The 26,488-nt window shown below is 37.7% G+C and overlaps 1 protein-coding gene across 2 annotated transcripts in view; it reads right to left on the bottom strand.

Moving 5' to 3' along the window:
• OSBPL9 (oxysterol binding protein like 9) overlaps positions 1-26,488 on the bottom strand; it is a 167,928-nt gene that overhangs the window by 133,073 nt on the left and 8,367 nt on the right. For both annotated transcript variants that reach the window (XM_068539862.1, XM_068539864.1), the window contains exon 2: positions 10,208-10,258. In XM_068539862.1, the coding sequence (XP_068395963.1) occupies positions 10,208-10,258 (51 nt within the window). The remainder of the gene's footprint in view (positions 1-10,207; positions 10,259-26,488) is intronic.

Genomic DNA, 26,488 nt, shown 5'->3' with positions numbered 1-26,488 from the left:
TGATAGGGATTGCATTGAATCTGTAGATTGCTTTGGGTAGTAGAGTCATTTTCACAATGTTGATTCTTCCAATACAAGAACATGGTATATCTCTCCATCTGTTGGTATCATCTTTAATTTCTTTCATCAGTGTCTTATAGTTTTCTGCATACAGGTCTTTTGTCTCCCTAGGTAGGTTTATTCCTAGGTATTTTATTCTTTTTGTTACAGTGGTAAATGGGAGTGTTTCCTTAATTTCTCTTCCAGATTTTTCATCATTAGTGTATAGGAATGCAAGAGATTTCTGTGCATTAATGTTGTATCCTGCAACTTTACCAAATTCATTGATTAGCTCTAGTAGTTTTCTGGTGGCATTTTTAGGATTCTCTATGTATAGTATCACGTCACCTGTAAACAGTGACAGTTTTACTTCTTCTTTTCCAATTTGGATTCCTTTTATTTCTTTTTCTTCTCTGATTGCCGTGGCTAGGACTTCCAAAACTATGTTGAATAAGAGTGGTGAGAGTGGACATCCTTGTCTTGTTCCTGATCTTAGAGGAAATGCTTTCAGTTTTTTACCACTGAGAATGTTTGCTGTAGGTTTGTCATATATGGCCTTTATTATGTTGAGGTAAGTTCCCTCTATGCCCACTTTCTGGAGAGTTTTTATCATAAATGGGTGCTGAATTTTGTCAAAAGCTTTTTCTGCATCTATTGAGGTGATCATATGGTTTTTATTCTTCAATTTGTTAATATGGTGTATCACATTGATTGATTTGCGTATATTGAAGAATCCTTGCATCCCTGGGATAAATCCCACTTGATCATGGTGTATGATCCTTTTAATGTGTTGTTAGATTATGTTTGCTAGTATTTTTTTTTGAGGATTTTTGCCTCTATATTCATCAGTGATATTGGTCTGTAATTTTATTTTTTTGTAGTATCTTTGTCTGGTTTTGGTATCAGGGTGATGGTGGCCTCATAGAATGAGTTTGGGAGTGTTCCTTCCTCTGCAATTTTTGGGAAGAGTTTGAGAAGGATGGGTGTTAGCTCTTCTCTAAATGTTTGATAGAATTCACCTGTGAAGCCATCTGGTCCTGGACTTTTGTTTGTTGGAAGATTTTTAATCACAGTTTCAATTTCATTACTTGTAATTGGTCTGTTCATACTTTCTATTTCTTCCTGGTTCAGTCTTGGAAGGTTATACCTTTCGAAGAATTTGTCCATTTCTTCCAGATTGTCCATTTTATTGGCATAGAGTTACTTGTAGTAGTCTCTTAGGATGCTGTGTATTTCTATGTTTCTGCAGTGTCTGTTATAACTTCTCCTCTTTCATTTCTAATTTTATTGATTTGAGTCTTCTCCCTCTTTTTCTTGATGAGTCTGGCTAATGGTTTATCAATTTTCTTTACCTTCTCAAAGAACCAGCTTTTAGTTTTATTGATCTTTGCTATTCTTTTCTTTGTTTCTATTTCATTTATTTCTGCTCCGATCTTATGATTTCTTTCCTTCTGCTATCTTTGGGTTTTGTTTGTCCTTCTTTCTCTAGTTCTTTTTGGTGTAAGGTTAGATTGATTATCTGAGATTTTTCTTGTTTCTTGAGGTAGGCTTGTATAGCTATAAACTTCCCTTTTAGAACTGCTTTTGCTGCATCCCATAGATTTTATATCGTCGTGTTTTCATTGTCATTTGTTTGTAGGTATTTTTTGATTTCCTCTTTGATTTCTTCAGTGATCTCTTGGTTATTTAGTAACGTATTGTTTAGCCTCCAGGTGTTTGTGTTTTTTACGTTTCTTTCCCTGTAATTCATTTCTAATCTCATAGTGTTGTGGTCAGAAAAGATGCTTGGTATGATTTCAACTTTCTTAAATTTACTGAGGCTTGATTTGTGACCCACGATGTGATCTATCCTGGAGAATGTTCCATGTGCACTTGAGAAGAAAGTATAATCTGCTGTTTTTGGATGGAATGTCCTATAAATATCAATTAAATCTATCTGGTCTATAGTGTCATTTAAAGCTTGTGTTTCCTTATTAATTTTCTGTTTGGATGATCTGTCCATTGGTGTAAGTGAGGTGTTAAAGTCCCCCACTATTATTGTGTTACTGTCAATTTCTTCTTTTAGAGCTGTTAGCTGTTGCCTTATGTATTGAGGTGCTCCTACGTTTGGTGCATATATATTTATAATTGTTATATCTTCTTGGATTGATCCCTTGATCATTATGTAGTGTCCTTCCTTGTCTCTTGCAACATTCTTTATTTTAAAGTCTATTTTATTTGATATGAGTATTGCCACTCCAGCTTTCTTTTGATTTCCATTTGCATGGAATATCTTTTTCCATCCCCTCACTTTCAGTCTGTATGTGTCCCTAGGTCTGAAGTGGGTCTCTTGTAGACAGCATATATATGGGTCTTGTTTTTGTATCCATTCAGCAAGCCTGTGTCTTTTGGTTGGAGCATTTAATCCATTCACGTTTAAGGTAATTATCGATATGTATGTTCCTATGACCATTTTCTTAATTGTTTTGGGTTTGTTTTTGTAGGTCCTTTTCTTCTCTTGTGTTTCCCACTTAGAGAAGTTCCTTTAGCATTTGTTGTAGAGCTGGTTTGGTGGTGCTGAATTCTCTTAGCTTTTGCTTGTCTGTAAAGCTTTTGATTTCTCCATCGAATGTGAATGAGATCCTTGCTGGGTAGAGTAATCCTGGTTGTAGGTTCTTCCCTTTCATCACTTTAAGTATATCATGCCACTCCCTTCTGGCTTGTAGAGTTTCTGCTGAGAAATCAGCTGTTAACCTTATGGGAGTTCCCTTGTATGTTATTTGTCGTTTTTCCCTTGCTGCTTTCAATAATTTTTCTTTGTCTTTAATTTTTTCCAATTTGATTACTATGTGTCTCGGCGTGTTTCTCCCTGGCTTTATCCTGTATGGGACTCGCTGTGCTTCCTGGACTTGGGTGGCTATTTCCTTTCCCATGTTAGGGAAGTTTTTGACTATAATCTCTTCAAATATTTTCTCTGGTCCTTTCTCTCTCTCTTCTCCTTCTGGGACCCCTATAATGCGCATGTTGTTGCATTTCATGTTGTCCCAGAGGTCTCTTAGGGTATCTTCATTTCTTTTCATTCTTTTTTCTTTATTCTGTTCCGCAGCAGTGAATTCCACCATTCTGTCTTCCAGGTCACTTACCTGTTCTTCTGCCTCAGATATTCTGCTGTTGATTCCTTCTAGTGTATTTTTCATTTCAGTTATTGTATTGTTCATCTCTGTTTGTTTGTTCTTTAATTCTTCTAGGTCTTTGTTAAACATTTCTTGCATCTTCTTGATCTTTGCCTCCATTCTTTTTCTGCAGTCCTGGACCATCTTCACTATCATTATTCTCAATTCTTTTTCTGGAAGGTTGCCTATCTCCACTTTATTTAGTTGTTTTTCTGGGGTTTTATCTTGTTCCTTCATCTGGTAAATAGCCCTCTGCCTTTTCATCTTGTCTATGTTTCTGTGAATGTGGTTTTTGTTCTACAGGCTGCAGGATTGTAGTTCTTCTTGCTTCTGCTGTCTGCCCTCTGGTGGATTAGGCTATCTAAGAGGCTTGTGTACGTTTCCTGATGGGAGGGATGGTGGTGGGTAGAGCTGACTGTTACTCTGGTGGGCAGAGCTCAGTAAAAACTTTAATCCTCTTGACTGTTGATGGGTGGGGCTGGGTTCCCTCCCTGTTGGTTGTTTGGCCTGAGGCAACCCAACACTGGAGCCTACCTGGGCTCTTTGGTGGGGCTAATGACAGACTCTGGGAGGGCTCACGCCAAGGAGTACTTCCCAGAACTTCTGCTGCCAGTGTCCTGTCCCCACGGTGAGCCACAGCCACCCCCCGCCTCTGCAGGAGACCCTCCAACACTAGCAGGTAGGTCTGGTTCAGTCTCCCCTGGGGTTACTGCTCCTTTCCCTGGGTCCTGATGCTCACACTACTTTGTGTGTGCCCTCCAAGAGTGGAGTCTCTGTTTCCCCCAGTCCTGTCGAAGTCCTGCAATCAAATCCCAGTAGGCTTCAAAGGCTGATTCTCTAGGAATTCCTCCTCCCGTTGCCAGACCCCCAGGTTGGGAAGTGTGACGTGGGACTCAGGACCTTCACTCCAGTGGGTGGACTTCTGTGGTATAAGTGTTCTCCAGTCTGTGAGTCACCCAGCCAGCAGTTATGGAATTAGATTTTACTGTGATTGCGCCCCTCCTAGCGTCTCATTGTGGCTTCTCCTTTGTCTTTGGATGTGGGGTATCTTTTTTGGTGAGTTCCAGCATCTTCCTGTCAATGACTGTCCAGCAGCTAGTTGTGATTCTGGTGTTCTCACAAGAGGGAGTGAGAGCACATCCTTCTACTCTGCCATCTTGGTTCCTCTCACCGGGAACAGTAACCACCATTCATTAAGAACCTAAGTCCCTTATTATAAATGCAAAAAACAAAAAATAAAAGAACCTAAGTCCCAAACATTGTGTTTGGATACTTTTTTTTTTTTTGGCCATGCCAGGTCAGTTGCTGCATGCGGGATCTTCTAGTTGAGGCATGCGGGCTCTTAGTTGCGGCATGCATGTGGGATCTTCTAGTTGAGGCATGCGGGCTCTTAGTTGCGGCATGCATGTGGGATCTAGTTCCCAGACCAGGGATCAAACCCAGGCCCCCTGCATTGGGAGCGTGGAGTCTTACCCACTGGACCACCAGGAAGTCCCATGCTTTTTAATGTATCAGTTAATTTGATATTCATAATTATATGAGTAAATGACATGAGGCCATTCCAGAGCTAAAGGAAATAGGACTCAGAACTGAATAGATGAGTTGCCTGAAGTCACAAAGCTAGTAAGTGGTAGAATCCTGATTTGAATTCCATTTCATTTTTGGTCTGTTCTTGTCTCTACCACACACTGCCTCTTTAATGCTACTACTTCTCCATTTTTCAGATTTTACCTGGAAATGTCGATGTTTTGCTTTTGGTGAGTCTCAGGACAGAAAAAATCAGATCCCAGGACTCAACCAATATTCTACTTTTCCATCAAAGCAAGGGCACCATCTAGTGGCCACACTTTGCCACCAATACAGTCAAAGAATGTAGAGGGGAAGGAAATGGTTTTCCTCCACTGGTTTTACATGTCCTTGCATCAAGTTGGAGCATCTGCACTGACTCTTCTAGGCAAGAAGAACAGGAGCCCAGGGACTTCCCTGGTGATCCAGTGGTTAAGACTCCGCACTTCCACTGCAGGTGGCACGGGTTTGATCCCTGGTCGGGGAACTAAGATCTTTCATGCCTCATGATATGACCAAAAAAAACAAAAAAAAAAACAGAAGAGGAGCCTGGTAACATTAAGGACTGTACATGGTTTTGGAATGAGACAGACCCAAGTTCAATCCCAGATTCACCATTTACTAACTGTGTGACTTTGGTAAGTTACTAAATGTAACACGAGTCTCAGTCTCCTCATTCGTCAAATGAAATAACACCGTTAGCCTGAGAGGATTATCATGGGAATGTCAATGAAAATCAGCCAGCACAGTAACTGATCCAAAGAGCTTCCTCAATAACTGCTGGTTCTCTTCCTAATCTTCTTTCATGTAGCCTAAAACCACATGGGTATTTTGCTTCTTTTTTTTTTTTTTTTAAAGAAAACACATCCATACCACTGGCTCATGCTGTGTTTAACATAACTTCCATACTTCTTTTGTATGCAAACTATAGTAGAGGCAAATTCCCCAAAATGTATTCCTTATTTTTATAAACACATGAAATTAACAATAAGCATTTTTTGAGTACCTACTTACAATGTACCAGGCACTTATGACAGTGGATGGGAACTCACTATTGACTGGGGAAAAAAGACTACTTGACATGTAATACCATGTAAAAGTACTGTCATGGATATAACTGACAAATGGAAGAGAACCAAATCTGTTAGAAGGATGTGGATCAGGGACGCTTCATGAAGAAACACCATTTGAAAAGTCTCTTAAAAGATGAGCTCACCAGATAAGGGCACAGAACATTCCTGACATAAGAAAAATATGTCAGAAGCAATGAGGAAACATGAAGAAGTACAGTGTGGTTGGAACATAGGATGGGATGGATGAAGAGGCGGGGAGAGATCTGTGGTACAGGTCAATGACAGCTCGTTAAGCTCATCTGGAATCTAGATGATAGGTGCATTATCTATCACCACCACTGTCATCATCATCATCATCATCCATAGCAGGTATCATATATTGGATATACACTATGTGCCAAACTCTGTACATGCATAATTGCTAAACCTCACAACCCTGCAAGTTATATGTTATTTTCACAGAGGTTAAGAAATTTGCCCAAAGGCACAGAGTCAGTAAGGAATGTAAGCTGAGTGAGATGCAGCTCCAGGTCTCTCTGATTCTACTACACTAGTGGTCCCAATCTTGGCTGTACAACACAATCACGTGGACAATCTGTTTAAAAATAAAGGTTTCAGACCCAGTTCTAAAACAGTATATCTCTAGAGAGTGGGACTTGAGAACCTATATTGCAAACAGACTCTCCAGATGTTTCCTATATAGGAAGCCAAATGGCAGTTCTGCTTCTTGAAAATACCACAGAGCCTCTTAAAACACACACACACACACACACACACACACACACACACGAACACTACTAATTTACAGCTTCCATCTATGTGTCAAGGTGCCTAATCCTCACAAAATTCTGCAAGGGTATTATAATCCCCAATTTAAAGGAGAGAAAAGTCAAGCTCAGGAGGCTTACAGATAGCTTCCCTCTTCCAGTCAACAAAGCAAGGAGCAAAAACAAGATTCAAACACAGGTATGTCTAGTTCTTCTTTGTCATGCTGTGTGGTAGAATTCTAAAATACCCACCCCCCAAATGACCCTTGCCCCTATATTCTCTCCTCCCCTTTGAGTGTGAGTGGAAACTATGAATATGATGAGATGTTACTGCAGTGATTATGTACAGGATGAGTAATCACTGAAGTGATACATGGCAAAAGATTATCTGGTGGGTGTAACCTATTCTAATCATGTGAGGTCTTTTAAAAGCACAGTGTTTTCTGCAGCTGGTAGCAGAAATGAAAAGTCAGAGAGGTTTAAAGCACTAGAAGGATTCTATGCACCATGCTGACTTGAAGATGGAGGGGCCACATGACAAGGAGTATGTGCAGCCTCTAGAAGTTGAGAGCAGATCTCAAGCTGACAGCCAGCAAGAAAATGAGGACCTCAGTCCTGTAACCACAAGGAAGTGAATTCTGCCAACAACCTGAACAAGCCTAGAAGCAGACTCTCGCCTTGGAGTCTTCCTCAGAGCCTCCAGATAAGAGCCCAGCCTGGCCAATATCTTGATTTCAACAAGGAGAGAATCTTTCTGAGATGTCCGATCTATAGAACTGTAGATAATAAGCGGTGGGAGTTTTTTAATTGTGGTAAAGTACACATAACATAAAATTTACCATTTTACCATTTTTAAGTGTTCAGCTTAGTACCATTAAATACATTCACATTGTTGTGCAGCCATCCTAACCATCCATCTCCAGAATTTTTTCATCTTCTCAAACTGAAATTCTGTACCCATTAAGCAAGAAATCCCTAATCCTACTTGCCTCAGCCCCTGAAAACCACCATTCTACTTTCTGTTTCCATGAATTTGACAACTCTAGGTACCTCATATATGTAGAATCAAACAATATTTGTCTTTTTGTGACTGGCTTATTTCACACAGCATAATGTCCTTAAAGTTCATCCATGTTGTAGCATGTGTCAGAGTTTCCTTCCTCCTTTTTAAGACTAAACAGTGTTCCACTGTATGTATATACCACATTTTGTTTATCCATTTATCCATCATATGGACACTGGGCTGCTTCCACCTCTAGGCTATTGTGAGTAACGCTTCTACGAAAAGCACATGTGTATACAAATATCTGTTCAAGGCTGTGCTTTCAATTCTTTAGGAGATATATGTATATATATATATATATTGTTTTAAGTCAATTCATTATCTTGAACATTGAGCAAGTAAAAGGAAATAATCGAGCATTTATTTATCCTGTCTATTTGAACTGTACCATTGGGTAATTAAATAATAGATGAAGAGAAATGTTTCCTTATATAATTATTTCTGATAAAAATTAAAACAAAATGATAAAATATCATAATTTTGCAGCCCCCAAATGGATCTAGCTACTGAGCATCAATAGTTGGTAATATCTGGGAGCTCCCTGGTGGCCTAGCGGTTAGGACGCGGCGCTTTCACTGCCATGGCCCAGGTTCAATCCCTGGTTGGGGAACTGAGATCCTGCAAGCTGTGTGATGTGGCCGGGAAAAAAAAAAAGTTGCTAATATCAATAAAGAGCAAAAACCAGACATCATGTGTCTCCTGATAAAAGAACACAACACTGCCTATAGTCTTGCCAAAGGGATCAAACCTAAGTCTGATCCAGTCTCTGGATCCACCTGCCAATTTGCAAGAAAAGCAGAGACAGAGGAACACGCTGAATTGCACCAGTATGCAATCAATAAAATCTACATAATGGAAAACTCCTACAGGTCAAAGGGTCTGGATTCTTCAATACATAAATTGCAAACAAAAGATATCAAGTTTTTTTAAATGGGCAATATAAAATAGAGAATTTAGGAAAGCAAATCCAAGAAGTGATTCCTATAAAAGAACAATGGTTACTTTAAGAGACAGGGAGTTGGCTGTAATTTGAATGGGGCACATAGAGAGACTTCCGAGGTAACTGGCCAAATTCTATTTCTTAACCTAGATGGTAGTCACAAGGGTTAATAATTAATTAAGCTATATTTAAAAGAAAAAAATAGCACATTAAATGTAACAATGAGACAGCAGCCCAAATCCAGATTGAATTCAACTGAAGAGCTGTCTCACCACAGCTCTGCCAAAGTCTCACCATTGAGTCTATCTCAAGCCAAGAAAGCAGTTCATACCAGACTGAGTGGTGACTGAGGTCAATGGCAAGTGGGTAGAAAAGCAATTAAACCAAGAAGGCAAAAGCAAAACCAAAGGAAAGGGAAAAAAAACAGTAAACAGTATAATAAGCTGAATTTTCAAAAATCTTTATGCTATCACATATACACCATCTGTTCAAAACAAGCCTGTCTCATTTCCATCCTGTAAATTCACCATACTTACTCCTATCTCAGTGCCAAAATTTTTCCATTCGAATTTGGGTTTTTTCTCAGAGTTATTTCCCATTTTTACCAACTAACTACTGCTAATAAAGGCAATCGTATGTTTACCAAATATTTACATTTACATCTTCAAAAGTAAGGGTGCAGAAAAAAGATGGCAGAAAGAAAGCAACAGGAGCCTGAAAGAAGAAAAGGCCACTAGAAGCTGATTTACCAAGTTATGATAGAGGTAGGCCCTTCTTTAGATACAATGGAGTACTAGAAACTATATCCCCAAGGCTGCATTCTTTCTTGTCTTTAGCTATTTGGACAACGGTGGAAACTGAACAAGCAATTGAAAGCAGCTTGAAGCTATAGGCCTGCACTGTCCAATAAGGTAGCCCCTAGCTACATGTGCCTACAGGCCACCTGAAGTACAGCTAATCTGAACAAAGATGTGCCATAAGTGCAAAAGACATAGTGGATTCCAAAGACTTAGTATGAAAAAAAGAATGTAAAATATCTCATTAGTAATTTTTGTATTGATTACCTGTTTAAATAATATTCTGGATATACTGGCATAAACAAAATATATTATTAAAATTAATTTCACCTGCTTTTTACTTTTTAAATGTGATTACTACAAAAATTTTAAATTATGTATATGTGGCTCACATTATATTTCTATTGGACATCACTGCTACAAAAACCATTATTAAATAGTGTTGAACAGGAAGAACTAAGCAGCTGAAAGTGGGGATTTTTCAGAGTTTTTTTCTACTGTTTGCACTATTGCCAACACTACAACTCATTTAATTTCCAGCCCCTGTCCCTGGATATAAAATAGAGGTTAAAAAAATCAGTAGGTGCATTAAGACATGGATACAACATTAAATCATGGGCCAAAGGAACTAAGTTCTAGTCCTGGTTCTGGAGTTACCCTGGAGAAGTCTTTTTTTTTCTCTGAGCCTTAGTTGCCTGCCCTAACAATTAGGTAAAGGAGCTAACCTAAATTTAGACTCCCATTAATCTGTCAAAATATTTTTTTTCTTTCTGTCGGAACTGGTTTTCATAAAAATGAATAGATACTCACTCTGAGTCTAACACATCCTCTGCGAGAGCCTCTCATCATTTTGTCCTTGGACTAAAAGAAAAACAAAAACATTCAATGAATAAAAGATAAACAGACTGTTTTTAAAATCATCTAGGGATAAAGAGACAACATTTATAGTAATATTCCTCCCTTCTCCCCATCCCCACCCCACCATCACTTAAAGATAGGAATTAGGAGGTTTAAAATGTTTTGTAGTCTATACAAGTAAAACTAATCCCAGAATTTTATGTGTACCTTAAATGTAGCATATATTACACGATATTTTCATTCCTCCTTCATACCCCTTAACTCTCAACTAAAATATGTTTCTCATATTTTAGTAAGTTTGAGAGTCACCTGGAAGGCGACAAATTACCTGGGGATTTAAGAATCACTCCCAGATGATTCTGACTCAAGCAAACACAAGACCACGTTTTGAGAAACATTGCTTTAACTTTATCTCCTTGCAACTCCCCAAATGGGTCACATTTTTTGCCTCTGAGATTTCTCATCCAATGTTCCTCAGCTTGGAATATCCTTGACCCTGATTTTCTGCCTTGCCAACTGTCATTCATCAAGTGTCCTACCTCTGTCTGATTTGAATTCCCATCCCTGGACTCCCAGAGTCTCCTGTGTGTTCCCTCGTTGTGGCATGCACCATCTTGTGCTATGATGGCTAGTTACTTGTCTGACTCACCCACAGACTGCACATTCCTTAAGGGGTAGAAACTGTATCTGACTTACGTTTCTGAACAGTGTCTGGCATACATTAGGTAATCAAAAAATATTTATTAATAAAATGTTGCTTATCCTTTATGTTTCCCCTACTAGACTGAGCCAAGCAAAGGCTATGTTCTGCATAATAAGCCCCACGTTGACATTCAGTAAATATTTCTAGAATTAACTTAGGCATGTGTAATAAAATAAAGTAAAACCTCAAATAACTAAAGTTTTAAAAATATTTAATACCTCAACAACTGGTATTTTTCTGTACTCCACTATGTGACAAAGTAAAACAAGCCAATATCATGGGGTTATGTTTTCTTGTTTGTTTGCTTGTTTTTAATTTTTGGCCGTGCCACACAGCATGCAGGATCTCAGTTCCCCGACCAGGGATCGAACCTGGGCCTTCAGTGGTGAGAGCTTGGAGTTCTAACCACTGTACCACCAGGGAATTCCCTGGGGTTATGTTTTAAAGAAAACTGTCCCACTTTAAACCATAGATGTCCTACATCCATTGTACTGAGCCATAGGCAAACTTCCAGCTATGAGATAACTAAGTTCTGGGGATTTAATGTACAGCATGGTGACTATAGTTAACAATACGTATTGTATACTTGAAAGTGGCTGAGTGAGTTCTCACTACAAAAAAAAAAGGTAACTATGACAGGTGATGATGGATGTGTTAATTAACCTTATTGTGGTAATCATTTCACAATATATATGTATATCAAATCATCACACTGTACTTAAACTTAATGTTATATGTCACTTATACCTCAATAAAGCTGGAAAAAATAAATTCAATCTTTCTTGGAGATATCTGCATGTCTGTACACAAAGATCTGCCTTACCCTTCTCATTGCAGTACATGCTGTTAATATAGCCTATGTCATTGTTTTCACTGATTCTTACCTTATCAATGTAACAATATTACAATGATAAATCAAAGTAAACTCTCTTCAAAAAAGAAAAAAATGAAACAAAAAAGCAAAGTACTGAGCTATAGAAATTCATGTTCAGAAATTATTATTGAAGTACTGAAGAGAGTCTTCTTACTTACAAATATAAAGAGGACTCACATTTTATAAAACATTCTCAACATCAAGCAGGGTTGAAAAGAGTTCTTTACTATCATATAGTTGATAAAAACACAGTTAACAAAAACATTCCCTAAGCATTTAATAGCCCTTTTACCATACCGTATACTTATCTTCCCTCCAAAAGTGTCAAGGCAATACACAAAAATAATAATTAGGTTTGAAAATACCCAATGAGAGTTAGAATACAACTCAAACAAGGTAAGAAACATCCTTGACCCTCTTCCATTTTTAAAAATAAGATTACAGTAAATAGAAAAAGAGTAAGACAGGGTTATAAGTTAGAAAACATTGAAAGAGATAAGTGAAAATAATTAAAGCAAGTATAACTAGGAAACAATCAGACAAATCCAGAATGTGGGACATCCTATAAAATAACTGGCCTAGACTATTTCAAAATGTCCAAAAAAAAAAAAGACTAGCATATAAACAACTGTAATATAGAGCAAAAATAAATTATGTGCATAGAGGCACAAAGTGCTATGAACTACAGAAGGCTCCCTGCCATGGAAAAAGATTGGGAAAGGCAATACTAAAGTGTGACCAGGTCTCAAGGTTCAATCTGGGACTAAATAAAAGGATTCTGATAAGAGAGGGAAGGTAGGAAAAAGAAGGCATTCCAAGCCAAGGGAACAACATCAGCAAAAGCACAGGTATGGAAAACTTTACACATGAGGTCTTCACAGAAGAGTAGACTGATAGCCCAAGCACAGTGTGTGGAGAGGAAGGTGGAGAGAGATGGAGAGATGAGGCTGAAAAGGAGGTATGGGGACCAGGTCCTGGAGGGTCAGAAAAAAACAGTGAGAAGTTAAGGAAATTAAACTTTATTCAATAGTTAATGGAGAGCTACTGAAGGTTTATGAACATTCTCAGTGGTGTGTTATAGAAAAATAACACTGTCAAATATGAGGACTTGGGGAAAAGGGATGATGGTGACATTAATGACACAGCAAAAGCAGCAGCAGCGGCAGCAGCAGATTCTCACTCATTGATACCCTCTATGTCAGTGGTCCGCAACCTTTTTGGCACCAGGCACTGGTTTCATGGAAGACAATTTTTCCACGGATCGGGGGTGGGGGGGGGATGGTTTCGGGATGATTCAAGCACATTACATTTATTGTGCACTTTATTTTTAAATAAATATATAAATTTATCTAGCTACCTATTTATTTATTTATTTATTTGGCTGCATTGGGTCTTCATTGCTGTGCATGGGCTTCCTCTAGCTGCGGTGAGCGGGGGCTACTCTTCGTTGTGGTACATGGGCTTCTCACTGTGGTGGCTTCTCCTGTTGCGGAGCATGGGTTCTAGGTGCACGGGCTTCAGTAGTTGTGGCTTGTGGGCTCTAGAGCGCAGGCTCAGTAGCTGTGGCGCATGGGCTTAGTTGCTCCACAGCATGTGGGATCTTCCCGGACCAGGGATCGAACCTGTGTCTCCTGCATTGGCAGGTGGATTCTTAACCACTGCACCACCAGGGAAGTCCCTATTTCTATTATTATTACATTGTAATATATGATGAAATAATTATACAACTCACCATAATGCAGAATCAGTGGGAGCCCTGAGCTTGTTTTCACTTGCCACTCACTGATAGGGTTTTCATATGAGTCTGCAAGCAACTAATCTATTATGGTCTCTGTGCAGTCAAACCTCTCTGCTAATGATAATCTGTATTTGCAGCCGCTCCCCAGTGCTGGCATCACTGCCTCAGCTCCACCTCAGATCATCAGGCATTAGATTCTCATAGGAGCACTCAACATAGATCTCTCGCATGTGCAGTTCAGAGTAGGTTTCGCGCTCCTATGAGAATCTAATGCCACCACTGATCTGACAGGAGGCGGAGGTCAGGTGGAATGTGAGTGATGGGGAGCAGCTGTAAATACAGATGAAGCTTCACTCACTCACCCGCCGCTCACCTCCTGCTGTGCAGCCTGGTTCCTAACAGGCCACGGTCGGGTACCAGTCCGTGACCTGGGGGTTGGGGACCCCCTGCTCTATGTGATATGCACTTTATACATAGTAAGCCTCACAAGACGTTGCATGGTAAAAGTTATGCACATATTATAAATGAAAGTGACACCAGGGAGATCAAGTAAATTACCCAGTTAAATTACACATGTAAAATGTAGCAGAGTTTGACCCAGCAGGTACAATTTGGAATGGCTGCCCTGCAAAGCATTCTCCCAGACCATACCTGCACTCTGCTAGCCTCGAATCCTCCTCCTCTTCCACGATGAAACAGAGCCCTCGCCCTCATTTTCTCCCCACTCAGCTCCAACGTGGGGCCACAGGGAAGCTGGTGTGACTAAGTCCCCCAGGCACAGTGAGTGCTGAGGAGTGGTTATCTGACCAAGCTGGTCGATCACAGGACCCACAACCCCAGGGACAAGGAAGGATAGAACCTTTCACAGGGAGTTTTTCTACTGGGGCTGAGCTGATAGGGAAGAGCTCTTTCCTATCTGTTCTTGAAGCTGTGAGGTACAGTTGCCACAGGTCTTGTGCCCTCTACATGAAGGATTAAAGCATACACGCTGAGAGGAGGAGAGAGGAGAGGCAGAGTCCTAGCTGCAAGTGATCTCCAGATACACCTTGATCTGAGGCAAACCTGCCTAAGCCAATGCTATTCACTGAATAGCGGGGTTTTTGTTTGGGGTTTTTGTTTTGTTTTTTATTTTCCTGCTGTTCGTTTTTTGATGAATACTGGTACTGATGAGAGAAAGGTAGGGCCAACATAACCCCAACTCCAGCAATCTTCCTACCAGGTGCTGTGCTACCGATGTTCTCAAACTTACTAACAAATGTATTTTTTAGCAACTTGGCACAAACATGTCACCAGCCACAAGGTCCAGCACCTTAAGAAAGGATCACTCACAAAACAGATGCTAAAATCTTTTCAGCTAGATAAGAAAACAGAATCCCCCATGAAGCAGAGAGATAGGGGGTGATATGTTCTACTCCTAAGGGGCTCCAGAATTAACAAAGATTGTTGAATTTGGTGGTTGGGTTTGTTGGTTTCTTATATCTTATTAATGTCAAGGGCAGTGGCTTCTGCTACAACGAGACATGCTATCAAAAATTATTTCTAATAATCCTTATGCTAATCCTAATGCTAACCCCAAGGTATTGATGACAGCAATAACACCCATTCCTGTAGTCTCCTTTCTATTTGGGAGAGCACAGACTCCTTAAGCCACCTTGATAGTATTTAATGTACCAGAGAGCCTTCACTAGTTAATGCCTTGTGAGCACTCAATAGCCCAAAATGTCATCATGCTACTGGAAAGCTACACCACCAGAAACACTGAGGATTCACAGACCCACAATAATGGAGGAATTTTCCCTATCATTCATCCCTCAAGTTGCCATAGATAACTTCCTCATCTCCCCCTCCCCATTACAGAGGGCCTCATTTGAGCAGCAGTATACTACAGATAGAGCCTTAGGAAAATATACTGAATCAGTATACAAGGGGACAGTGGTATTTGGGGTCTCTCCAAGATCCTGGAAGATGGCTGCCTTCCTTCAAAGAAACCAGACATGTATCAGAACAGAGATATATACAAGATCATCTTTAAGAGCTGGAACAGCCTAGAGGTAATTATACTAATTATGACTAATTATACTAAGTATCAGAAAGTATTAAAAGTGATAGAACTACAGTAGGAAGGCCAGAACCAGAACCAGAAAGCCAGAATAGAAGTGTTGCTGACCAAGAGGTTAGACCTGTTTGGTTCTTGTAATAGGTATGTCTCTAACACAGAGATACTGCATCTTGATATCAATGTCTGATCAAATATCTATAATATAATATATAACTCCCTTTAGTCTGCTTCTGCTTATAAATTTGGCATCCCACATAGCTTGCTTTCAGAGACTATATGTACTAATGCACTAATGAGATAGCCTAAATATGCAGTCTCCTTAACAGTTATGTATCTTGTTATGAATTAACAAATTTGAAAATTAGCTTATGTAATAATTACCACAACGTACATTTAGTGAATATTATTATATGTCAAACAGTGTCATAAACTTTAGCTTTTTGTTAATATTTGCTGAGCACTTATATGCCAGACACTGTGCTAGTGCTTTAAATATAATATTAATTCTCACATCAATCTTATGATATAGGTTCTTTTATTATATCCATTTTGTAATTGAGAAAATAAAGGCTCAGAAAGGCTTATGTAACCTGCCCACGGACTCACATATAATAAGTGCGATAGAGAGGATTCCAATCCAGGTCTGACTCTATAAGGCCATGCATTCTACCACAGTTACTATAGATCTGGTTAATTTAAGTTTTCTTTCAAAGTTTTTCTGAGCCACAAAGGCTGAGTGTCAAATCAGTGATCCTTCTGAACTCAACAGTATAACTGCTACCCTACAAAGCCTCACAGCAGTACTTCAGAGGGTGGTACCCCTGCCTTCTGAACTATTGCTGGCATGTAAACCCTTACGTCATTAGATAACAGATACAGGTCCACATCTCTTATCTGAGACTTTCAGATCAAATGTGTTTTGAAATTCACAATTTTTGAAAAGTAATATACATATAGTACATAAACTGTGTCACACCTGCAGTGGAGTCTGAAGTATTAAGCATTTAATTAATTTCACAATTAAGCATACTACTATTTAGGTAGTACAACATATATTTACACTAAGTATGATAGAGATTATAAATAGCCACACAGTTCAAGACAGGCTTTACTTCCAAATGAGAATATAATAAATTTAGAAAAAAAACTTCTGGAATTCAGAGACTGAGGGATTTCAGAATTATGGGTAAAGGACTGTAGACCTGTATTTTGATCTAGTGACGTCTTACATTGTAAAGTCCCAGGTCTCTCACTATTTCTTAAAAAGGACAATTTTATCTTCAGGTCAGAATTTCAGGCCAGTAGAAAGAGAACCACTTTCACAGGGTTTAATTAAGCACAGCTATGATGACAGGGATTGCGCATCCTTTCTAAGAAAAAGTTAAATATTAAATACTAACTAGTAGCCTAAGTGCTACAAATTACTTAAGGTATATTAATATATATTGGACCTCAATGTATATTTCCTATGTTTGTTTAGTTTTTCAAATACTGCCCAAAATACTAAATAGTGATTAATGTTATTTCACAAAAAAATGATTGAAAGAAATGATGGGGGTGTGTTAAACTCCAGGTGGTTTATGCTGTATATTAGTACTTCTCCCACCAAACTGTGCAGTGATAATCCATTATTATCATTCAACTTCACTTTTCTATTAAAAATTGCCAAGAATGTTTCTCCTTATTTGGAAAAGACTAAGTCAGGGCCCAAGATAATAAGATAATGAAAAGATGAACAGCAAGAAAAGCACTACGAAGATGGGAAAATTTGTACAATGCAAAATTTTTTTTAACATCTTTATTGGAGTATAATTGTTTTACATTGTTGTGTTAGTTTCTGCTGTATAACAAAGTGAATCAGCTATACGTATACATATATCCCCACATCCCCTCCCTCTTGCGTCTCCCTCCCTCCCACCCTCCCTATCCCACCCCTCTAGGTGGTCACAGAGCACCGAGCTGATCTCCCTGTGCTATGCAGCTGCTTTCCACTAGTTATCTATTTTACATTTGGTAGTGTATATACGTCCATGTCACACTCTCACTTCCTCCCAGCTTACCCTTCCCCCTCCCCGTGTCCTCAAGTTCATTCTCTACATCTGCGTCTTTATTCCTGTCCTGCCCCTAGGTTCTTCAGAACCTTTTTTTTTTTTAAGATTCCATATATATGTGTTAGCATACGGTATATGTTTTTCTCTTTCTGACTTACTTCACTCTGTATGACAGACTCTAGGTCCATCCACCTCACTACAAATAACTCAATTTCGTTTCTTTTTATGGCTGAGTAATATTCCATTGTATATATGTGCCACATCTTCTTTATCCTTTCATCTGTTAATGGACACTTAGGTTGCTTCCATGTCCTGGCTATTGTAAATAGTACTGCAATGAACATTGCAGTACATGTCTCTTTTTGAATTATGGTTTTCTCAGGGTATATGCCCAGTAATGGGATTGCTGGGTCGTATGGTAGTTCTATTGTTAGTTTTTAAAGGAACTTCCATACTGTTCTCCATAGTGGCTGTATCAATTTACATTCCCACCAACAGTGCAAGAGGGTTCCCTTTTCTCCACGCCCTCTCCAGCATTTATTGTTTGTAGATTTTTTTGATGAAATGCAAATTTTTCGTGTTGTTCTTGTATTGCAAGGACAATAGCCAGAACCATGGATTTTTGAAGTCTTAGTCCTAATTCTAAAACTCATCCTACAGATCCCAAATTAGAATGAGGCTATGCTCCAAAATCTCCTTGTTCAAATTTGGAGTTTAGAACCCAGAACAAATTTTTGCAAAGAAACTGTTAAAAATGGTTCCCAGGTTAGCTAGGAAAAGCACTCAAAATACAGCATGTGAATATCAAAAATATGGGGAAAGTTGTTATAAATTCAAACATTGCCTAAGAAATTATTTTCTTAAAGAATTTCTCTTAGATGTTGGTGCTTAAGGGAAAGCAGGATTATGAGCAAGAATAAGGAAGTAGGTCAAGAATTCAAGAACTATGCCAAAGGGCTTAAGAAACTTTCAAGGACTTGAGAAGTCAATGATCTGCAATAGACATATTTTACTTTTATAATCAAGGGGAAAAAAAACACTTTTTAAAAAGGCAATTTAAAAACACTCATCCTGAACAGACTTGTGGTTGCCAAAGGGGAGAAGGGGTGGGGAAGGGATGGATTAGGGATTTGGGGTTAGCAGCTGCAAACTATTATATATAGAATACATAAACAACAAGGTCCTACTGTATAGCACAGGGAACTATATTCAGTATCCTGTGATAAACCATAATGGAAAAGAATGTAAAAAAGAATGTATATATATGTATATCTGAGTCACTTTGCTGTACAGCAGAAATTAACACAATACTGTAAATCAACTATAATTCAATCAAAAAATTAAAATTAAAAAAATTTTAGAAAGAATAAAAACACTCATTCTTTATCAGGTCTAATTTTACTTCAGAATGTATGGGTTTCCAAAAAAAAAAAAAAACGAAGGCAGGAGAGTTAACATGCAAGCACAGAATGGTGGGTTGGTCACAAAGGATATCATCACCTATCTGAAATTTACACTTCATCCTCTTCTGGGTGACTAAAATTTCAAAGCAGAATTATCTTCAAGAATTTGCCACTACCTTTCTGTGCTCTCATTTTGTGAATTAAAAAAATCATCACTCAACAAATTCTAAGACTTAGTATCTGCTCCTCCTCCCCTTCTCTAGTAGGCTTTCGGTGAACTGGAATGGAAGAAGAGTCTTTTATTTATCCTTGGCATTTCAAAGGGGATGATTTAAGTCCCTATCTTACAACTTAGATGTAAAAGGATTCAGTACTTTTTAATGATTAATCAATGCAGTTTGCACTTTAGAACAGCCTCCGCAGAAAGTTTATTTCATTGTGATAATGATGTAAATTAGTTATCACCTGTAAGCAGAATAGTGATAACTTGGGTTTATTGTCATTTTAAAATATCAATGCTAGCACAATTCGGTATCCAAAGACAGAAAGAACATTCTATCTGGAGTCAGAAGACTTAATCACGTACAGAGAAACTACTGTGTGATTTCTTACGTCTCAATTTCTTCATGTGTAAAGGAAGTAATAACTATTTCACACTATTGTTCATTCCATAAATATTTACTGAATACTCACTAAGTGCCAGGCACTGCTCTAGATACTAAAAACAAAATGATGAACATAAGTCTCTGCTGTTCTCATGGAACAGAGACTTATATTCCAGAGGGAATGCTTACATTCCAGAGGGAAACAGATATAAACAAACAAACAAACAAAAAAACAAAATAATTTTAGCAGCTAATAAGAAATGCTATGAAAAAATAAAACAAGACCATTGTGCTAGTGACTGACAGTGAGGTCTACTTTATATGGTTGTTAAGCAAAGACTTCTCTGAGCAGTGACGCCTAAATGAAGACCTGTACACCAAGAAGGAATCAGCCATGGTACAGCTGTGGGGTAATATCAGTCCAGGAAGCCAGAAAATATATGCAAAGGCCTGAGGCAGGAACAAGTTTGAGGTGTTCTAGGAACACACAAAAAAAGCTAGAGTAGATAGAGAGTGGTGAGCAAAAGGTTTACTGTAGAAAGGTAAGTGGAGAAAGATCACAAAGCCATAAGTCATAGTAAGGAGTTTGGATTTTTTTCCTATAGTCTAATATTAGAGAATTTTCAGCAGGGGGAAAAACATGATTTTTTTTTTTCATTTTTTTTAAAGATCACTTGGGCTGTTGATAGAAAATGGATTTTAGAGCACAAAAAGGAAACAAAGAGAACAGTTATGAGGTTTTTGCAATAGACCAAGTGAGACATTATGGTGGTTTATATGCGATAGTGGTAGCAAGAAAAAATGGAAGTTATGAGGCTTAATGAGGCAATGTATTTGACAATATTAGAAAATACCTACGACAAAGATTAATATAGTAGAGGCTTGTGACACACTATATTTTCCAAAAATGGCCTATATTTCTCATCCCACAAGCTCTTCTAGAACTTTGCCACTCCCTCATTAAGAAGTGGTGTCTTTTGTTTGTGGGTGGGTCTTTGTAACTGCCTTAAACTAGCAGACTGGGTGGGACACAATACAAATTATTGTACATTCTCTTCCAGCATCACAAACAGCATGGGAATCTTAATCTCCCAAAGCCAGATGACTGAGTTCTCATTATGTAAGGATGAAGAAAAAATGATATCCTTTGTTCATTTTGCTACTTGAAGAAATGCAATACAAAATGGTACAACAAATTATATAGAAAACTTTTAATAAAATGCCCTTAGGTTGTAGAATATCATGTATAAAATGATTCCATTTGTACAAAATATACATAAATGTGTATATCAGCACAGAGTTGCTAGGAAAGCTATTCTCCAAAACACAGATAGTAGGATTTCCAGTAGAACTTTTCTTCCTTCTACTTAATATAGTTTTCACTATTGTTTCAATTTTTAAAAATTAAGATTATGTTGTCATCTCTTCAAGAACAATAAAACTATTTTTTAAAGCTTTAAAATAAAGAGTAATGTCAAATTCTGCAGAGACAGCACTATTAAAACTAAGGGTAAAAAGCACCCATTGGGTTTAGCAACAAAGCTATCATTGGAGAACTTTGCTAGGATTTTCAGTGAAATCTGGAGGTTAAAAGATTGCTGTAAGGTAAATGCAAGATGGATGAATAAAGACAGACAATGTAGAAGGCTCTTTCAATAGGTTCACCTATCCTGAAGAAGAGAGGTTAAGATGGTATTTCCAGGGAGACACAGAATTAGCAGAGATATTTTTCAACTTGGGAGAGACACAGTCCATGTTAATTTGTTAATGAAAATGTCAGTAGATCCTAAAATTCATATAGAAATTCAAGGAACCCAGAATAGCCAAAACAATCTTGAAAAAGAACAAAGCTAAAGGCCTTACACTTCCCAATTTCAAAACTTACTACAAAGCTACAGTAATTGAAATAGTGTGACACTGGCATAAGAATAGACATAAAGGTCAATGGAATAGAACTGAGAGTCCAGAAATAAATATTCACATGGTTTATGGTTAACTGATTTTCAAAAAAGTGTCAAGACAATTCAATGGAGAAAAAATAGTGTTTTCAATATATGGTGCTAGAATAGCTGGTTACCCACATGCAAAAGAATAATAAAAATAATAAAGAATATAAAGTTTTTAAAAAATAATGTGACCCTTAGCTCACACCATATACAAAAATTAATTCAAAATGGATCAAAGACCTAAATGTAAGAGCTAAAACTATAAAACTCTTAGAAGAAAACTTGGGAATAAAACTTTGTGACCTTAGATTAAGCAATGGTTTTCCAGATATACCACCAAAAGCACAAGCAAAAAAAGATAAATTAGATATCAAATTAAAAATTTTTGTGCTTCAAAGGACACTATCAAGAAAGTAAAAAGACAACCCACAGAAAGGGAGAAGATATTTGAAAATCATGTATCTCATAAGGGACTTGTATCTAGAATATATAAAAAACTCTTACAACAGCAAAGACAACCCAATTTAAAAATGGGCAAAGGACCAAATAGATATTTCTCTTAATAAGATTTACAAACAGCCATTAAGCACACAAATCAAAATATAGTAAGATACTACTTCACACCCACTAGGATGGCTATAATCAAAATGACAGACAATAACAAATTGTTGGCAAGGATGCAGAGAAACTGGAACCCTTATACCCCTAGTGGGAATTTTAAAAGGTGTAGCTGCTTTGGAAAACAGTCTGGCAGTTCCTCAAAAAGTTAAACAGAGTTACCGTATGACCCAGCAATTCCACTCCTAGATATATATCCAAGAAAAATGAAAACATATGTCCACACCAAAACTAATGTACACAAGCGTTCACAGTACCATTAACCATAATACCCAAAATGTGGAAACAACTGAAATGTTCATCAGCTGATGAATGAATAAATAAAATGTGGAATATACATATAACAGAACATTCAGCAATAAAAAGCACTGATATATGCTACAATATGGCTGGACCTTGAAAACACCATGTTAAATGAAAGAAGCCATATTAGAATTATTTAAAGAATACTTTAATAATATGATTCTATTTATATGAAATGTCCAAAAGAGGCAAATCTACAGAGACTGAAAGTAGATTAGTGGTTGCCTAGGGCTAGGGGTGAAATACTGGAAGTGACTGTTAATAGAAATAGGGTTTCTTTTAGAGGTAATGAAAGTTTTCTAAAATTGATTGTGGATATGGTTATACACTTCTGTGAATAAACTAAAAATAAAAAACTCATTGAACTGTATCTTTCAAAGAGATGGTATATGTATTAATATCTCAATAAAATTGTTATAAAAAAATGAAAAGCACCAGGCCACCTAAAAATTTACTAAAATTTTCCATATGAAATTGTTACAACTACAATGTTTAGTTGTTATACTGCAAAATAAATATTCTTAAAATAAACAACAAAAGCCTGTACATAGAAAGGAAGAAGTTGAAGACACACAGGAGAGAGGGAGGAAAGCAGAAAAAGGAGGAAATCTATAGACTGAGATCCTCAAAAAATTTGTGAGTAGATGGAATCCAGAACACCCAAGGATTACCTCTTCCATCATGACAGAGACGGATAGGCGGGAAAGTAAGTATACAGACAGGTGGGAGTACGAGCAGTTGAGAGTGTTTCCACCAAATGGACTCTATTGTCTCTGGGAAGCATGGCATCTTCTACGAGTGATGGAGGAAAAAGGAGGATTGAGAGAGACTGTAGAGATAGTTGCCAGAGTGACAAACCAAATATTCATCCAATATTTTATTTGCCCATCTATGCCATAAGAGTAATGCTAAAATAAATTAAATTAAATTAAATAAATGGACAATCTTAGCATGAAGGCTTAATGTGAACAAAACTCTGGGAAACAGAATATCAACTTTCATAATAATCCTTGTCATGTGAATGGGAAAAAATTAATTATGAATACCTCAAATACCTTCCTTGAATATGATTCCATTTATATGATTCCATGTATCATGTAAACTTAACTTTTGCAAAAGAACTCTCCAGAAAGTGGGCATAGAGGGAATCTACCTCAACATAATAAAGGCCATATATGACAAACCCACAGCAAACATCATCCTCAATGGTGAAAAACTGAAAGCATTTCCTCTGAGATCAGGAACGAGACAAGGATGTCCACTCTCACCACTATTATTCAACATGGTCTTGGAAGTCCTAGCCATGGCAATCAGAGAAGAAAAAGAAATAAAAGGAATACGAATTGGAAAAGAAGAAGTAAAACTGTCACTGTTCGCAGATGACATGATACTATACACAGAGAATACTAAAAATGCCACCAGAAAACTACTAGAGCTAATCAATGAATTTGGTAAAGTTGCAGGATACAAAATTAATACACAGAAATCTCTTGCATTCCTATACACTAATGATGAAAAATCTGAAAGAGAAATTATGGAAACACTCCCATTTACCATTGCAACAAAAAGAATAAAATACCTAGGAATAAACCTACCTAGGGAGACAAAAGACCTGTATGCAGAAAACTATAAGACACTGATGAAAGAAATTAAAGATGATACCAACAGATGGAGAGATATACCATGTTCTTGGATTGGAAGAATCAATATTGTGAAAACGACTCTACTACCCAAAGCAATCTACAGATTCAATGCAATCTCTACCAAATTACCAATGGCATTTTTTACGGAACTAGAACAAAAAGTCTTAAAATTTGTATGGAGACACAAAAGACCCTGACTAGCCAAAGCAGTCTACAGGGAAAAAAAAGGACCTGGAGGAATCAGACTCCCTGATTTCAGACTATACTACAAAGCTACAGTAATCAAGGCAGTATGGTACTGGCACAAAAACAGAAATATAGATCAATGGAACAAGATAGAAAGCCCAGAGATAAACCCACACACCTATGGTCAACTAATCTATGACAAAGGAGGCAAGCATATACAATGGAGAAAAGACAGTCTCTTCCATAAGTGGTGCTGGGAAAACTGGACAGCTACAATGTAAAAGAATGAAATTAGAACACTCCCTAACACCATACACAAAAATAAACTCAAAATGGATTCGAGACCTAAATGTAAGACCGGACACTATAAAACTCTTAGAGGAAAACATAGGAAGAACACTCTTTGACATAAAACACAGCAAGATCTTTTTTGATCCACCTCCTAGGGTAATGGAAATAAAAACAAAAATAAACAAATGGGACCTAATGAAACTTCAAAGCTTTTGCACAGCAAAGGAAACCATAAACAAGACGAAAAGACAACCCTCAGCATGGGAGAAAATATTTGCAAACGAATCAACGGACAAAGGATTAATCTCCAAAATATATAAAGAGCTCACGCAGCTCAATATTAAAGAAACAAACACCCCAATCCAAAAATGGGCAGAAGACCTAAATAGGCATTTCTCCAAAGAAGACATACAGATGGCCAAGAGGCACATGAAAAGCTGCTCAACATCACTAATTATTAGAGAAATACAAATCAAAACTACAATGAGGTATCACCTCACACCAGTTAGAATGGGCATCATCAGAAAATCTACAAACAACTAATGCTGGAGAGGGTGTGGAGAAAAGGGAACCCTCTTGCACTGTTGGTGGGAATGTAAATTGATACAGCCACTATGGAGAACAATATGGAGCTTCCTTAAAAAACTAAAAATAGAATTACCATATGATCCAGCAATCCCACTACTAGGCATATACCCAGAGAAAACCATAATTCAAAAAGACACATGCACCCCAATGTTCAATGCAGCACTGTTTACAATAGCCAGGTCACGGAAGCAACCTAAATGCCCATCGACAGACAAATGGATAAAGAAGTTGTGGTATATATATATACAATGGAATATTACTCAGCCATAAAAAGGAATGAAATTGAGTCATTTGTTGAGACATGGATGGATCTAGAGACTGTCATACAGAGTGAAGTAAGTCAGAAAGAGAAAAACAAATATCGTATATTAACGCATGTTTGTGGAACCTAGAAAAATGGTACAGATGAACCGGTACCATTGGTAGATGAACCGGTTTTCAGGGCAGAAGTTGAGACACAGATGTAGAGAACAAATGTATGGACACCAAGGGGGAAAACCGTGGTGGGGTGGGGATGGTGGTGTGCTGAATTGCGCGATTGGGATTGACATGTATACACTGATGTGTATAAAATTGATGACTAATAAGGACCTGCAGTATAAACAAACAAACAAACAAACAAAAAAGTAGATTCTTTTTTTTTTTAAGGAAGTCTAAACTAGTCTAAGAAGATTATCCTTTACAATAAAGTAAATGAGAAGAAAAAGACTGGGCTAGCCATTTGTTTTTCTCTATAAGCAGTAAAAGGAAATAAATTCTTAATCTAAATCACTTGAACATTGTTCTAGCTAGCTTTGATTGGAATTATGTAACTAGTTGAAAATCTAATCCTATGACAATTGCCACATATAAGAGTGGCATTTTTTAAGAACAACACTACTTTCCATCCTTCTACAAATTATTACCATCAACAAAACTGCCTGCAACAAAAGCAAGAACTGACTGCTTGTCTGATATAACACACTAAGCAAAAGATCCCACACAGTTCTATAGGCTCTGGATGATTAAACAAAAGTCACTGTTATAAATATAAGCTCAATAAGGTTTTCCATAAGCCACAGAAACATACATATTTGCTATCAGTATATTCTGCACAATTTACAAGGGTATATAAGCAACAACTCCAAAACAACCTTCTATATCTCATCTCTAAGCCTAGTTTGCAGGGCTTTGGGCATTCCATTCACTATGAGAACGATGTGCCACATTACAGGGCTTGAAAATT

This window comes from Eschrichtius robustus, chromosome 3, assembly GCF_028021215.1.
Source record: "Eschrichtius robustus isolate mEscRob2 chromosome 3, mEscRob2.pri, whole genome shotgun sequence".
Taxonomy (NCBI): domain Eukaryota; kingdom Metazoa; phylum Chordata; class Mammalia; order Artiodactyla; family Eschrichtiidae; genus Eschrichtius; species Eschrichtius robustus.
This window is presented reverse-complemented; position numbering and strand designations above follow the sequence as displayed.